This window comes from Podarcis tiliguerta, assembly GCF_965153285.1.
Source record: "Podarcis tiliguerta genome assembly, chromosome: 17".
Taxonomy (NCBI): domain Eukaryota; kingdom Metazoa; phylum Chordata; class Lepidosauria; order Squamata; family Lacertidae; genus Podarcis; species Podarcis tiliguerta.
The window spans coordinates 40,249,850-40,266,101 of record NC_139550.1 but is presented as its reverse complement, the minus strand read 5'-3'; the positions used below and the strand labels follow the sequence as shown (position 1 = coordinate 40,266,101).

Here is a 16,252-nt window from a genome sequence, read left to right as displayed (position 1 = left end):
ATGTTCAACAGCATTTCACCATATATTACCGAAATTTTTGAGATCTCAATGATGGTCCATACACTCCCAGCAGGAAAAGCACAAAGGAAAACTATAACTTTATTTAATATTTAACAGTTTTGTGCAGGTAATGTAATGTGGGGAAAGGTGTACATGCTTTTACCTTATATTTTAAAAGGAAGGTGAAAAGGCCTAGCTCTGCACAAATGGCCCTCCAAGTGCACGTGTATGTCCTTGAGGTGGTTGTTTTTTAAGTGACCTTTCAAACACCATCTGCTTCCTGCACTATTACAGTTAAGAGCAGAGCTGTGTGGTAAAGAGAAGACACAGTATGGATTACTCAAGAACTTAGCACTTTTCTTCTGCATTTCCCGTAACGCACAGTGATGTGCATAGCACAGAAAGGTGTTACAAACGGGAGATACAGCCTTGTATCTTGTTTAATTGATTTTATCTGTTAGCTTCCTTGAGTCCCATCAGCAAGATGAATCAAGGGGAGCGTGAGCAGTGCAGTTGCACCAGTCACAAAGTTTCTGGGGCGCCACAACTATGACATCCAGCAGAAGGCATGTTTAGCCTGGAGAAGAGGAGGTTAAGGGGTGATATGATAGCCATGTTCCAATATATAAAAGGATGTCACATAGAGGAGGGAGAAAGGTTGTTTTCTGCTGCTCCAGAGAAGCGGACACGGAGCAATGGATCCAAACTACAAGAAAGAAGATTCCACCTAAACATTAGGAAGAACTTCCTGACAGTAAGAGCTGTTTGACAGTGGAATTTGCTGCCAAGGAGTGTGGTGGAGTCTCCTTCTTTGGAGGTCTTTAAGCAGAGGCTTGAGAACCATATGTCAGGAGTGCTCTGATGGTGTTTCCTGCTTGGCAGGGGGTTGGACTCGATGACCCTTGTGGTCTCTTCCAACTCTATGATTCTATTCTAAGGCGAGAGGGCGCCAAATGGCAGCATCACACGAATTGCAGTGCCACTGAAATTTGAGATGCCAAGGTCTGCCACTGGCATCAGGGAAAAAGGTGGAATATAAATAAATATATGATGATGATAATGATAATTGTATTCTCAAAAGTGTGACACACACACACACACCCGTAAGCAGCAATTGCATTTGTGAAAAATCCCAGTTCGAGCAATGCCATGCAGATAGCAGGGCCTTCAGTGAGAATTGCACCAAGGTCTCCCAGCCGACACAGAACATATTTATATAGCCCTTCTAGTTCAAAGCCTGAGAATACTTGATGCCAAGTTGTAGTTCTGGCAGCTCAAGGGCAGCAGCTATACTGCAACAAGCCAGTTCCTGTGACTCCTGAGTCCTGACATTGTGCTCACGTGTGCATGCTGCTGAGCACTCTCATGTGTACAACCCAGTCTTCAGCAGCCAGTTTTGAGGAGGCAACGGTTATTTTGATTATCATTCCGTATTTTCCCGCAAAGTTAAGGCAGGAAACTCTCCCTCCCCTGTTCTCTCCCTGACACCCCCCCCCCCCACTTTTGGGGTTCCTGGGTGTCTGCATGTAGTGTACACACTTTATAAATGAGCAATGCAAGAGCTTGGGCTGCCCTGGCACAGGTGAAGTAATAGAAGAAAAGGAGATACATCAGAGCATATGCAGAGTGCAGCCACTGATGCTCTCTGAAATCAGGAGAAAACAAGTTTTTCTCAGAGGCAAAAAGAGTCCTGGGCTTGACCCCAGGTGCATAACTCCCATTTAAAAAATTAACAACTGGAAATTAAGACTACCAGAATCCTCCATTCACTGCCTTTATTCTTCAAAAGCATTATTTCATTTACAGATTGTAGGGATTTTCCATATATACACTCATGGGCCCATGATTTAAGAATAGGAAGAAATGGATCACAGTCCCCACTCCAAGACAGCCTCTAAGAGATATATATAGATACACACACAATATCACGTGTAGATCAAGTTCAGCTGTCACACAGTTGGAAGGACCCCAAGGATCATCTAGTCCAACCCCCCACAATGCAAGAATCACAGCCAAAGCATCTATGACATCTGCTCCGAAGTAAGTCACACCAAATTCTGTGCAGCCTACTGAGTTACTAAGGGCTCCTGCCCTTGCTCTCTCTGCTTGCTAACCTCACCTACTGACCTCTGACCTCAGCCAGCCCCTTCCTTTTCCCCTCCCATAAATACGACTGCAGAAAAAAAGAAAAAATTCAGAGGAAAAGATTCTTTTGAACGACATACCAGCTAAATGGAATTGGACAGTTAGACAACATAAATGAATTCTTTTTGCCCTGTGACCAAAAAACTGGTACTGATGCGCTGGAAAGATAAGTGTACAGTGGTACCTCAGGTTAAGTACTTAATTCGTTCCAGAGTTCCGTACTTAACCTGAAACTGTTCCTAACCTGAAGCACCACTTTAGCTAATGGGGCCTTCTGCTGCTGCCGCACCGCCAGAGCACGATTTCTGCTCTCATCCTGAAGCAAAGTTCTTAACCTGAAGCACTATTTCTGGGTTAGTGGAGTCTGTAACCTGAAGCGTATGTAACCTGAAGCGTATGTAACCTGAGGTACCACTGTATACATAAAAGAACACTGTAAACATCTAAATTCTTTGGCAGGTCATGATTGACCCCTGAAAGACAGTAGAAAACTTTACAAAACCAAGACAATTGAGACAATTTATGAGAGACAATGGAAAGTGTGTAATTGTAATTGTTCACTTTTATAAAAGTGAACAGTATACTTTTTGTTTTATTTTCTTCAATTAAACTGCTCTTAAACAACAACAGCAACTACCCATCCCCTCCCAGCTTGCCCCAAGCCCCTCTGCTCACAGCCCCAACGGAGTGGGTAAGGTGTTTCTCAGAGCAGTTTGTCAAACCACCCTTTGAAGCACCTTCTGTCCCCTCTGTTAAACAGCTTGTCAGGGCAGCCTGCTACCCTGTTGTCTTCTGGAGTTGGCATGGCCACCAAAGGCAGCCAAACAAACTGCAGCATGACGACAACCTTACATTGCTATGTATATAGGAAAATATTCAATCAAGTTGTACTAAGAGTTGACACACTGGAATTAATGGACCTAACTTAATTTTAGTGGGTCTATTCAAACCCATTGAACCTAATATAGAAAGTAGATCTGAATAAACATATCTTGGATTGGATTGCACTTCAATGGTGCAAACAGATGTTAATATAAAAAGAGCTCAGAGAGTATCTCTCGGTCACAAGATAAGCCTAGCTCCCTCCCAGATTCCATATGAAACATGCACCAGATCAAATGCCAGTTTGGTCAACGGAGGTGCTTCAGCCGCTTCTTCATACTTGATCTCTTTACCTTTTTGTTTTTTTAATAGCACCACACAACCTTTTATTATACCTTTGATAATCATTAAAAAGGAAAACACTAAACGTTTTTTAAAAGTACAAAACTGCTCTGTAGATTAGGGAATGAGATTTTGTGGGTAGATGAGAAGCTCCCACTTGAAAATCTTTGGTTTTGGGGAGCAGGGTTAGTTGAGGTCAATTGTGAGAGGAAATGCTATGTTTAGATTTAAACAAAATGAAAGAGATGAAACCAGAGCAGCCTCTTGCTCTAAATACGGTATGTTGCATTTGAGGCGTCTGTGAACTGTTCCCTTCCTGCCTTCAGGAGGTTAATATGGTGGAGTGAAACAGAGCCCAGCTGTTTAGGAGACTGGATGGAAACAAGAGCAGAATATTGACTCACTTGTAGTGTAAAAATTATTATAGACGATATTATTTGATATAAAAACTGGAGTATAGATGAATATGCAGTTGTAGATGTTTAAAATGAGATGCCATGGAGGGGATGGGAGGAAGTCTCAAGATTTGGAGAATATCTTTATATAGATTTGTTTTTACAGTTTGTGTTCATTTATATTTTGTATTTGTAAAACCAATACCAATTATTTCAAAAAAAAGAGAAAAAGAAATAGAGCTCAGCTGAACTCAAGTAGTTTTTCATTCAATCTGTTGTGGAAAGTTGTGCAAGGAGGTGTATCCTGCTTGTGAACTGCTTCAGTTGGGCACTCATGGCTCTTTCATAAAAAAGCTAGTATCCCTCCATAAAGGAGTCCAAATCTTCCCAGACTGTGTTGGCTGATCCTCTTTCCTTCATTTTCACAACCTCTTTGTTCAAGATCATCATACTAATAGAGTGTGTCATGACATCCACCTACTCCTTTACCATCGAAACATAGCTAATTTCTTCAGCTAATGCTTTTGTTTTCAACAAAGCAAAGTGACTTCAGACCCTGGCATCTGGTGACTTTATAGTGCAGGGATGGGGAACCTGATGACCCTCAGAGGTTACTGGGCTCCAGCTCCTATCATCCCAGACTATGGCCCATGCTGGGTGAGATCTGATGGAAATTGGAGTCCAACAACATTTAGAGGGATATAGGTTCCATCAAGGCTACTATGGGGTGGGGAAATGCTGCTGGACCAAGTCCCCACACAGTCCTCCCCCCCAAAATTGGGTTTGCCACTCCTGCTATACACACTTACCTAGGAGTAAGGCCCATTGAACTGAACAAATCTTTCTCTGAGTAGGCATTTATGGAATTGCTGTGTAAATATGGTGGGCCTGCTGGTCTATATACCTTCTATGGCTGCAATCCAGAGCAGGTCTGGCAGCACAAGCAACCTAAGCAGTTGCTTTGGACCACAACACGTTAAGAGTCACCACTGAATTTGTGTGTGATCTGAAAGGTATGTCCCAGAAGCCTTTGCAATAGTTCATTGGACGGGTGTTATGTACTAAGCCTGGATCCTAGAACAATAGGCAAGTAGGATCCTAGAATGCAACAACTGATTGGCCTCCAGTTGGGCTCCAGGAGGGAAGCAGAATCAGCCAATCAGATGGGACTCATGTAAATAATGTATATAAAAGCCTGAGGTTTGGAGGGCAATTCAATCAGTTTTACAAGCTGCATTAAAGAGCATGAAATCACTACAGGACTCGATGGCCCTTGTGGTCTCTTCCAACTCTATGATTCTATGATTCTGTTCTATGATTCTAAGTATATTTCACTGGCGACAAGGGTGGGATCCTGCCGAGCTGTCTGCTGCGCACTGCACACAGCTGCCACAGGCAACACAGCACCGCACTGCGCATCCAGGCTACAGCTCCAGGACCCAAGGACCCAGAACGGCAACAGACAACAGCTTCATGCGGTTCAGCCCACCCTCAGGAGACTGGGAAGGCTATGCCACCCACTTCCAGTTACTCCTGGAGGCAAAGGATGTCACTGATGCAGGCAAGAAGAGGGCGACCTTCTTCAGCGTCTGTGGAGAAGAAATGTTCAAGATCGCCCAAGCCCTCCTCACTCCCGCAAATATAGCAGTCTTTCCCTACGACACTTAGATCATGCATAGCTTTGGGTGATCTATTGCTCAGCCCAACCACTTGGGGTGGGGGGATTCTCTGGAACTGGCCCTGCTGAAATCATATGCATACTTCCCTGGGAGTAACTGGTCACATGTCTCTGGGAACCAAGGAGGACTTACCTCCCCAGGAACATGCACGGAGAATTGCGTTTCTGAATTGTGTTTCCCACTACAGTCCTGGCTCACACTCTGAGCTACAGCTGCCCCTGGGACAATATTGCCAGAAACCTTGGACACAGGATAATATTCCCTAGACAGGGGTGGGGACAGTGCAGACTTTTGCCAGTGATAATGATGATGCCATTCAGGCTGTCCCTGCCAGTTGTCCAGAGAAGCTCACACACCCTGATTGCTGTGTGCAGAAAAGCTACCTTCCCTTTCCCAAGAGAGGGCAAAGAGCCAGACAGGTCTGGGCCCATCCCACCAGCCACATTGGGGAGGCGTGGCTGCCAGAACCTGAACTTCCTCTTAGCATTTCATAGCCTTCAGTTCCCACTCTGCCTTGTCCCTCTTCTGACAGGGATGAGCCGCTGTGCAGAGAGCCTGAAGGGCTTCCTAGCCCGGGTCGAGGCCCAGGCAGGGCAAGAGAAGGGGCAGCTGGCTGAGGAATTCCAGGTGAGTCTTGTTTACCTGGGCGGGGAGAGGGTGACTCAGGACAGCAATAGACCTCACCCTGCCCTGGGTTAGGACTGGCTGACAGCACCTCTTCCCCACCCCACTGTTCACTACAACCAGGAATTTTCCTCACATACTCTGAGGTTTTTCCTTTTCCTGGTGGGCCTCCCATACCTTTACTGGCCTGGTGACAGGCATAAATTCAACCGGTACAGTTTTTTTTCTACCTGTGCATCTCCATTCCAAGAAAAGCTACAGAAGTTGAATTTCTGTCTAATTTTCTAGGAGTGGCAAGTTGACTTGCCTAGTGATTACTTTCACAGAACCAGCATGTTTAAAAATGACATTTCAGTCCTGCTTTGACCCATGATTTGCCACATGACACAATCCAGCTGATGAGTGCTGGAGGGAAGCCTAACTGCACCTCCCAACTGCATTCCAGGCATGTTGCCTGCTATCCAGGGAAAGATAATCCCTCTGATGCTCAGAGGGCTCCCAGATCTATGAGGAGAAAAGGAAGGAGTGCAAGAAGATGAGTATTGCATGCTTGCTAAAAAGCCATAACCTTACAGCAACTACAGTGGGCTGCCTCGTATCTCCCTTCTAGTTCTAGACACTAGTGTCCAAGCTAGGACTAGAACAAGGCGCAAGAATGACAGTAGCAGAGAGAAGTTGACAAGGGTCTTCTTGGGATTAGAGTCCAAAATGGGTGTCCCATCTGTCCATAGTACAGGCCAGCCTTGCATATTTCACCCTTGATTTGTTCCATCACAATAAGAATACAAGAATTTTATTTCCTGATAAATTTCATTCTATACAACTCTAGGAAAAGAATCTTTCTAGGCTGCTCTATCTATTTGTACTAGTGTAAAAAGCTTGCATGCAGGTATACACTTACAGGATGCTATATAAGCAACTAAGCAGGCACAGCTGCCTTTTGCGTACTCTTTTCAGGCAAAGATCTGTGCTTTAATACTCGGTGCCCAAGCAGTTTTTCTTTTTCGTTTTGCACCGAGCTTTCCCGTGAAAAGCAGCTCTTTGAAGCTGAATTGGAGCAAACATCAATTCTAGTTTTCCGTGGACTGACATTTGCTCTGGTTGAACTTGAAGAGGCAGGTTTTCACGGCGAAAGCTCTGGATCAAAAAAAAGGAGGTGGTGCTCAGACACTGTTCTTTAAATTGTGGGCTGTACCTAGAAAGATCAGTACAAAGGTAAGTGTTGATAAGCCCTAAAGCTATGAACCAAGAAACTTCGAGTTCAAATCTCACCACTGCCGTGAACTTGGAAAGTGGCCTTATGCAAGTCATTCTCAGCCTCAGTCCCTCGTCTGCAGTATGAGACTAATAATAAAAACAGTGACTGGCTTTACAGCTTTGTTGTGCAGATTTACAGGGATAAGGCCATGAAGTGCTTTGAACACTCAGAAAACACTGCAGAGGTGCAGGTTGTGGTGGTTTATACCATACCAAATCTGGATTGACTGCCATATGTTCCTGCAGAAGAACTTGGGAGTTGTCTTAAGTACAGTAGTATTTTTAGATGATCACTTTTAATGTACATTGTGGTTTTTAAAGGTGTTTTACTGGTTTCCATTGGTATGGATTTATCTTCCGTAAGTCACTTTTGAGACTGTTCCAGTGTAAAGCAACTCATAAAGGTAATAATAAATAAATAATAGTTTGGCAAGTGTGCATTGTTGTTGTTGCTGGCATCCATCTGTCTTGGGAGACAATGGAGGAGTGCACCTTTTGGGGTGAAGTCAAACCGTTGGAGTTACAGCACCTGCTGTGGCTGCAGAGACTGATATGGGACAGACATGTTTTGTTGCAGCTGGGGCAGATGAAGGTGCCTAGTTTCACAGTTACAGATGCGCCTTTTCTCTGCGTTCCTCCCAGTGGTCATTCCTCCTCTGTTCATTACTGTGGATGCACGACTTGTCTGTCTCCAGGCACTGCAGTCGTCTGCAAGGGATTCCCACAAAGTGGGGTTGATGTTCCAAGCCTTCACGTCATGTTTGAGACATTTTTGCAGCTTTGCAGAGTTGGTCCGCCAACAGGCCTGGTGCCTGAAGCTATACTAGAAGCCACTGGCCTTCTCATCTGACAACACTTCCCAGAGCCTCTCTGTTGGGTGCAGGGCCAGCCCACCCATGAGAGGCAGCTGCCTCAGGCAGCCGGGTCCCCAGGGGCAGCAGATCTTGATGTTGATTTTTGTTCAGGACCGGCTCACCCATGAGGCCATGTGAGGTGAGTGCCTCAGGTGGCAGGGTCCACTGGGACAGCAGATGCCAATGTTGATATTTCTGCTCTCCTTGTTGCTGAAGTAAATCTCTCCCCCCCCCTCTTCTTTCTGGCAGGGAGGGGGGCATCATTTTGGGATCTGCCTCAGCTGCCAAAATGTATTGGGCTGGCCTTGGTTGGGAGCCCTGACAATTAAATAGCTCTGAAACTTATTTAGCTCTGTAGTGTAGACGTGTTTATTTGGTGGAGGGTGTGAGAAGCTAGAGTGTCTGCATGTGGTCCCAGATCCGAGCTGGCAAGCAGATTGAAGAGAAGAGTTATTAATACATAGCTGTGGACTCCATGTTCCGTTACACGCTAGCATGATGAAGAAATGTAGGGCACGATGGGGCAGGGCTGATGCAGCTGGACTCACCAGCAGCAGGAAAGAGATTTCACACTTCTCCCAGTGGCATCCTAAGTGTATCCTTCTCCTCTCTATCCATATAACTGATGTAGAAAAAACCTGCTCCTTTTCCCTTGTGGGGTATCCAAAAGCCAGTATAGAGCCCTTAAGTGGGTTCTCTATCGGTAGGAGAAAATAACAGAGGCCAACCAGAGAATATTGAGAAGCAAAAGAGCTAGTAAGCATGACCTTTATTAAACTGTTGCAACAGGGTCCTCACTCACTACATGCAGGAGGGAGGAGGAACCCAGAACAATGGTGTGCAAGCCCTTATATAGACTTTTGAAATTGCCCACCCTGTAGCTCAAGACCACCCCTAAAAGCATCATACATACATCACAGAAGGAGGCAGTCTACAGCAGAAATCCTGTCTGCTAGGATACCTGACAAAGGTCACTGATTGCTTTACTTGAGCAGCCCATCCATTCTTTTGTGATGGTAGAGGTAAAGGGACCCCTGACCGTTAAGTACAGTGGTACCTCGGGTTACATACGCTTCAGGTTACAGACTCTGCTAACCCAGAAATAGTACCTCGGGTTAAGAACTTTGCTTCAGGATGAGAACAGAAATTGTGCTCCGGCGGCGCGGTGGCAGTGGGAGGCCCCATTAGCTAAAGTGGTGCTTCAGGTTAAGAACAGTTTCAGGTTAAGAACGGACATCCGGAACAAATTAAGTACTTAACCCGAGGTACCAGTGTACAGTCACGGTCAACTCTGGAGTTGCGGTGCTCATCTCACTTTATTGGCCGAGGGAGCCAGCGTACAGCTTCTGGGACATGTGGCCAGCATGACTAAGCCGCTTCTGGCGAACCAGAGCAGCGCACGGAAACGCCGTTTACCTTCCTGCCGGAGCGGTACCTATTTATCTACTTGCACTTTGATGTGCTTTCGAACTGCTAGGTTGGCAGGAGCAGGGACTGAACAACGGGAGCTCACCCCGTTGCAAGGATTCAAACCGCCGACCTTTCAATCGGCAAGCTTTAATTCCCGAATTGAGGACACAGGCTCACCCTATTCATACACAAAGACGCCCTAAAGACAGGTAAGGAAAAGACAATGGAGAGGCTTTCCCATTTCTTTCCTCCTTGCTGAGAAACATTTGAGGTCAATTTGGGGGAGTCAAAATGGTTTCAGGATTGCTCTCCTGTACTATTTCAGACATGTGATTTATATTTTTATGTATGTGTTTGCCTTGTAAATTTATGAACATTTAATTTATATATTTGAGACCTTAAATTCTTATAACATAAGAGAATGATTATGGCCATTAATTCCTATGGGGGAAAGAAACTCATCTCAATTTGGGAGCCTCCAGGTTTTCTTGTTTTTGCAGTTCTCCTCTCTAAATATTTGTTTGCAGTTCTGCAAAATTTGGGGTTCCCCTCAAATCTGCGGATACCTCCTGGTGCTGTTCTGGCAATGGGTTTGCTAATAGTACGAAGAATCAAGAACCATGCAAAATCAAGACTTGATTCTGTCCTGTAAAACTGGGCCTTAATTGTCCCCTGTTCCTGAGACTGCGAGTTCCCAGCTGACTCGGCCAACATGGCTTTTCCGTGCCCTGTCAGATGGCTGAGATGATGAGTCCTTCTAAGCTGCACATGCCCCCCAATCGGTTGCTGCATATCATGTGCCAGGATGCATTGGACGTGGTCACCTTGTAGATGAGTTGACTCTAGGAGGGCTCTGTGGGTGGCCTGTCTGGTCTTGATTTGAGCTGAGGCTTGCACAAGCTGCATTGAGCTTCTTCAAAACACATGCACCTGAATACAGATCCACACATGTCAAGCACATCCAATGCACATTTAAAGTACATGGCTTCCTGGGAATATTCCTGGGAAATATAGTTTCCCCCTCCCATAACTAAAACCCTTAACAAACTACACTTCCCATGATTCTTTGGGGAAAGTCATGCGCTTTAAATGTGTTCTGAGGAAACTTTAAATGCAAGATGTGGATCTGTCTCAAGTCACAAATCTTTTGCTATCATGCCATTTGGCTCTTAAGGTATTTTTGAGGGAGTGGCTTTCCTTGGTGTCATACGTCCCCTTGATTGATCCTGCACATTCAAGATCTTGGTCCAATAAGGCTTTGATCCTTACAAGGTTTTGTTGAGGCCAAGGACCCTCATTTCACTGCACCCTGCAGCAGTTTACAAATATTGCATTTCCTTATGGTGGGACAGGTTTGTCCTGTGATCCTCCTTCTGCCCCCAGGTTCCAGCATTGGCTTTGCCCACAGGCTGCATCCAGGTTCCAGATATTTTAAGTTCAAGTAGCTTGCCAATTTGAATTGAAAGTGAAAATGGGAAACTTTCTCTAAATTTGTGTGCGCCTGCATTTCAACTTTACTTCCTAATTTATAGGCACGAGAACAAGGTATTGTCACAGACCTTGAAAACAGGAGGGGAATGGAAACTAAGTCATTACCATTTTTGCATCCTTTTAGCTCCATGAACTCCAGATACAGTCATGCTTGATTTCCCACACAGACAGAACGTGAATCCAGGTGTCCTGATTCCTAAGCTAGCAAGGTCTAGAGCAGGTTTCAGTGTCACATGCCTGGCCATGTGAGGCTGCTAGCTCTCATTGTTGGTGTCATTCGTGGTGACAGTTCTGAGATGTTGTATAACCCTCCTCGTTTCTTGAGCATTACATAAATAGTAAATATAATCTCTCTCATACCCTTGGAGACTGGCCTTCATTGTTCTGTGTTTGAGAAAGGTCAGCAGAGAGAGGTGCCAGGAACCCAACAAGTAAGAAAGTTTCTCTGAGGGTTTAAACAGCATATCTGGCATGCCAGGGTCACTGCAAATCAAACTGTTGTGCAGTGACCATCCTCCACTGGGGCATAGAAACAAGCAAGACTTAGCATAAGACAAGGAGGCAATGCTTAAGTTCTGAAATGGGTCAGGTGACGATTCAAGCTTGCCTAGGAGGGAAGCTGTACGGTTCACCTTGGAAATACCTGTCATCATGTTGTTGATCCAACCTGTAAAACTATGTTCTTTCAAGTAAACAGCTTGAGGTGGAAAAATGAGAAAACTCCAGATTCTGGCAGGCTCTGCCCAGGATCCACCAGGTTGTGCCCCTGGCTCCTCCTTTTCAGGTAGATCCACATCATACATTTAAAGTACACCCAGTTCCCCACATAGAACTACAGTTCCCATTACCCTTAACAAACTACAGTTCCCAAGATTCTACTCTGCCTTTCACCATCCAGGCTCAGAGCCCTATTTAGTTTAGTGAGAGAGTTTCTGCTGTCATGGGATCATAGAGCTGGAAGGGACCCTGAGGAATCTGCAATGCAGGAATCTTGACTGAAGCATCCATGACAGATGACCATCCAACCTCTGCTTTAAAACCTCCAAGGATGGAGAGTCCACAATATTGTCTGGGTAAAGTCAGGACATTTGAGCCAGATATGGAAGGGTACAAGGGATGCGGGTGGCGCTGTGGGTTAAACCACAGAGCCTAGGGCTTGCCGATCAGAAGGTCGGCAGTTCAAATCCCTGCGCCGGGGTGAGCTCCCGTTGCTCAGTCCCTGCTCCTGCCAACCTAGCAGTTTGAAAGCACGTCCAAGTGCAAGTAGATAAATAGGTATCGTTCCGGCAGGAAGGTAAACAGTGTTTCCATGCACTGCTCTGGTTCGCCAGAAGCGGCTTAGTCATGCTGGCCACATGACCCGGAAGCTCCCTCGGCCAATAAAGCGAGATGAGGGCCCCAAACCTAGAGTCGTTTGCGACTGGACCTAATGATCAGGGGTACCTTTACCTTTACGGAAGAGTACGGGAAGCCTGTGAAGGGCTTGAGGAGAGGCATCGTGGAAGCTGCCTTATACCAAACCAGACCCATACTGTCCACACTGACTGGCAGTGGCTCTGTAGGGTTTCTCTTAGGTCAGGTATGATCTGCCTGGCGATGCTGAGACTGAACCTTGGACCTTTGCAGGCAAAGCAGATGGTCTACCACTGAGTGACAGCCCTTCCCCATTATGGTTTGGATGGCAGGAAAGGCAACAGCCACAGATTGTGGCAAACTCGTACTGTGAACAAAACTGTAGTTTACAATTTCTCAGCAAGCAGAAATGATGTTGTACAATAAGATGAACTTGTTGATGCTGCCCAGACATAGGAATGATGCACAGGGGATGGGGAACAGCCCTAGGTGAATAAATAAGGAAAGGAACTGAATTAATGGGCTGTTTACATTACCTGCCATCCCTCACTGGCAGAATACAGCAGAAGCCAGACACACACTCAGCTTGACAGAAAAGTGAGACAGGTCCGGAGCAAATGATAAATATATGTGGGGTTTTTTTTTTGGGGGGGGGGAGAGGGAAGGAAGCATGAGCATGCAAATAACAGTATGCTAAAAGGGTGCATGTTACAGGCACGCATACAAATCAGGACCTGATTCAGCATTTCCTCCTCCAGTTCAAGTCTGGGTTCCCCTCACTTTCACAACCCATTGGACCAACATACTGGTTCATAAATCCAAAGCCCCTTCCCTGTGCTTCACGTAATCTGTCTGCTTTGGTTATGTTTAAATCACTTTGTGTGCACATTTATTGAAGTACTGGCATATCTTTACCCTTTCACACAAAAACACGTGCCAGGAGATATATATATGTGTGTAAAAAATATTTGGTTTAGGCTGTCCATACTGGTTCCTACCCCTCAGTGCTGTGCATAGCCAGTTTCTGCAGAGCACACTGAACAGGTTTCCTTTGAGCTTTTGCTAAAGGAGGAAATTGTACATCAGACATAAGCATGGCCAATGCACACCCACAGCATAAATGAGATAGATCAGGATGTACCCCACATCCATGCTTGTAAAATAAACACAGTTGTTCTCTGCTGAACTTTGAAAACTAAGGGCTGATTCACACTTGCCAGACAAACTTGTTATTTGGTGGGTGCACAACTTTGATGCAGGACTGCTGTGATATTAGAAGAGAGGTGTGTCCCACCTCTTTTTTACAGAATCCACAAGCCCCATTTCCCAAAGCCTCCTTGTTTCAGTTTTCTTAATGGTATCTGCCCCCCAGAGGCCATTAATCCTATTTTCACACTGCCTCAAGAACACTTCTCTGTGTTATATAACCCCTTGCCTGACCTGGTGCTGCCTTGGGTTAAGACCACAGGTAGATAGAGTCATCATCCAGTGTTCCAGTCAGTTCCTGGAAGGAAAGCCAGTGTCATCACACCAGGGAAACCTGCTCTGATGAGGCACAACATGGTCAGATGAACACTGCACGCTCCAGAAATATACTCAATGAGAGATTGTAAGATTTCATAAGTAGCACCACTCTGTTCACTGCCTCTAGTGCTGTCATTGACCATCTGCTGGGAGTCACTCACTTGCCAAAATGGCTTCCGAGCAGTTTATTCATTTACATTCCTTCTATAAGGGTTTTCCCCTTACAGACTACTTTAATTGCAGAGGGGTCTTGGTGGACCACTTAATGATTTTCCTTGTTGTTGATGCAACTGTAATGCACTGGGATAGATACTATGTATATATATTATTTGTATTGCATAGAATTCAAACTGTAATAACAAAATATAATATAAGAAGTGAGATAAGCAAATAAAATGCAATTAAAATCACTGTGAATATTTAATGCAATTGAGGTGCCTTTTCCCATCTCCAACCACAAATCCACAGATGTGCTACAGACCATGTGAAGCTTGTGGACCACAGTTTTGAAATCCCTGCTCCATACCATTTTATGTCATATAGACCTCAGAGTAAAAATATGCATCAGTAATAACAAAACCAATAAAATGTAAAATTCGAAGCATACAAACAATTCATATATATATATTTGAATCTTCCATTTCAGAGAACAAGATTAATGCTGGTTCTAATTAATGCTGGTTTTAATTTTATTGTTATATAATTTTATGTTTATAATTGATGAATGATTATTCATTTTGAAACTACATGTTGAAAGTTCCACATGAAGAGAGTTCTGCCTGGAAACTCAGTCCATAAATGCTTTAGATATACAGGAAACTCTCAATTTACACAGGGGTTACATTCCGAGGAACTGTGTTTTTACGTGTATATCGTGTGCATCAGGAACACCATTTAAAAAGCATGCAAACACCCTCTAAACTTATGGAAACCCTTTAAAGGCAGCCCTTTGAAGTTTGAAAGGATTGATGTTAAGCCAGATGGGTAGGGTATTATTATTCTTATTAATAAAAAAACCCTTAAAAAGCACCCCAAATTCCACCACAATTGCCCCCTCCAAACCTCCTTGCTCAAATTCCAACTCTCCAAAGGCCCCAAAGGTTGGTACAAAGGCTCATGGGATTGCTAGATGCTATTTTTGTGCCATTGTTACCATTTTTGCACCCTTTTAGGATCACTTTTTGCCCCCTTTCAGGTTTGTGGCAATGCACACATGTGTGGATGCCCGTGCCCCAAACACGCATAAATGGGAAGTTGCCTGTATACATAAATAAAAGGAAGGTGTGGCAGGGACAGAGGGACCTTGGGGTTCCCAGACAGCCTGGCCAACTATCAGGGATGATGGGAGCTGCAGCTGAGCAACATCTGGCAGTCCACAGGTTTCCCCATTCCTGATCCAAAAGCTGCGGAAGAGGGTATTTTTCATTCTTATCCCCCAGAGCCTCCATTAGGCACCAGGAAACCTGCTAAGCTTGTTACATGTCCATTTTTCTTTTTTTATTACCTTGGAGACCTGTTGTCAGATGGAAAGGCAAACGTGTAAAGATTTTAATAAATGAACGGATGCTCTTGTCTCTCGGCAGGAAATCAAAGCCCGGGCGGCAGCATTCCGGCAACAGCAGGGCATTTCAACAGAAGCTGGGGGCAACAAGGAGAATATCAAGAAGAACCGTTACAAAGACATCCTGCCATGTGAGTTGCCAATGAGGAAATACTACTACTGTGTGGTGGCTTTAATATTGGCATCTGTGGCATGGGGCCAGTTCTGCCCAACTTGGCACTCCCTTCCTCTTCTATGGATCAGGCTGTGTTACCACATTCCTCTTGGGCTCCTCCACCCGAGGAGTGCCTTGAATTGTCTTTCATTTGCTCGTGTCACCAGCAAAACATCCAGTGAGTGTTGCCAAGTCCCAGGCTGTAGTACCCGAGATTCAGGGCCTCAAAGCATCAAGTTAGACCCTAGATCCATCAGCTACTCTCAAATTATAGGAATTTTGTGGCTGTCCTATTGACTATAACAATATTGTTTTAAAAGTTTACTTTTAAAAAATCACAACATTCTGAGAAAAGAAAATATTGCATATGAAGAGGAGGTTTCCTTCTTTCTCCAAATATCCATCTTTTCTCTATTGAAAAAATCATGGCCAAGGAATCATTCCAAGAATGAGAAAAATCTGTTTCTCTCTCCCCCCTCCCCTGATTTTTTTGTTTTTCCTGGGCCTTCACATCTCTAGCTCTATCCCTTTAGCAGCTGCTCACACTGTCCTTGTGTGCCTGACATCATGAGGAACCTTTCTATTCTGGAATGGGTCTTAATGGGTAGGAGAAGATATATTCATTGCAATTAATCTATCCA

At 44.8% G+C, this 16,252-nt stretch overlaps 1 protein-coding gene across 6 annotated transcripts in view; it reads left to right on the top strand.

Annotated features, from left to right (window-relative positions):
* The window catches only part of PTPN18 (protein tyrosine phosphatase non-receptor type 18), a 75,512-nt gene that overhangs the window by 24,109 nt on the left and 35,151 nt on the right, over positions 1-16,252 (top strand). For 3 of the 6 annotated variants that reach the window (XM_083421040.1, XM_083421039.1, XM_083421038.1), the window contains exons 2-3: positions 5,916-6,010; positions 15,480-15,588. In XM_083421040.1, the coding sequence (XP_083277166.1) occupies positions 5,918-6,010; positions 15,480-15,588 (202 nt within the window). In that variant the 5' untranslated portion in view covers positions 5,916-5,917. Of the gene's footprint in view, positions 1-5,848; positions 6,011-15,479; positions 15,790-16,252 lie in introns of those variants that run through there. The other 3 variants (XM_083421041.1, XM_083421042.1, XM_083421037.1) reach the window with 2 other exon arrangements.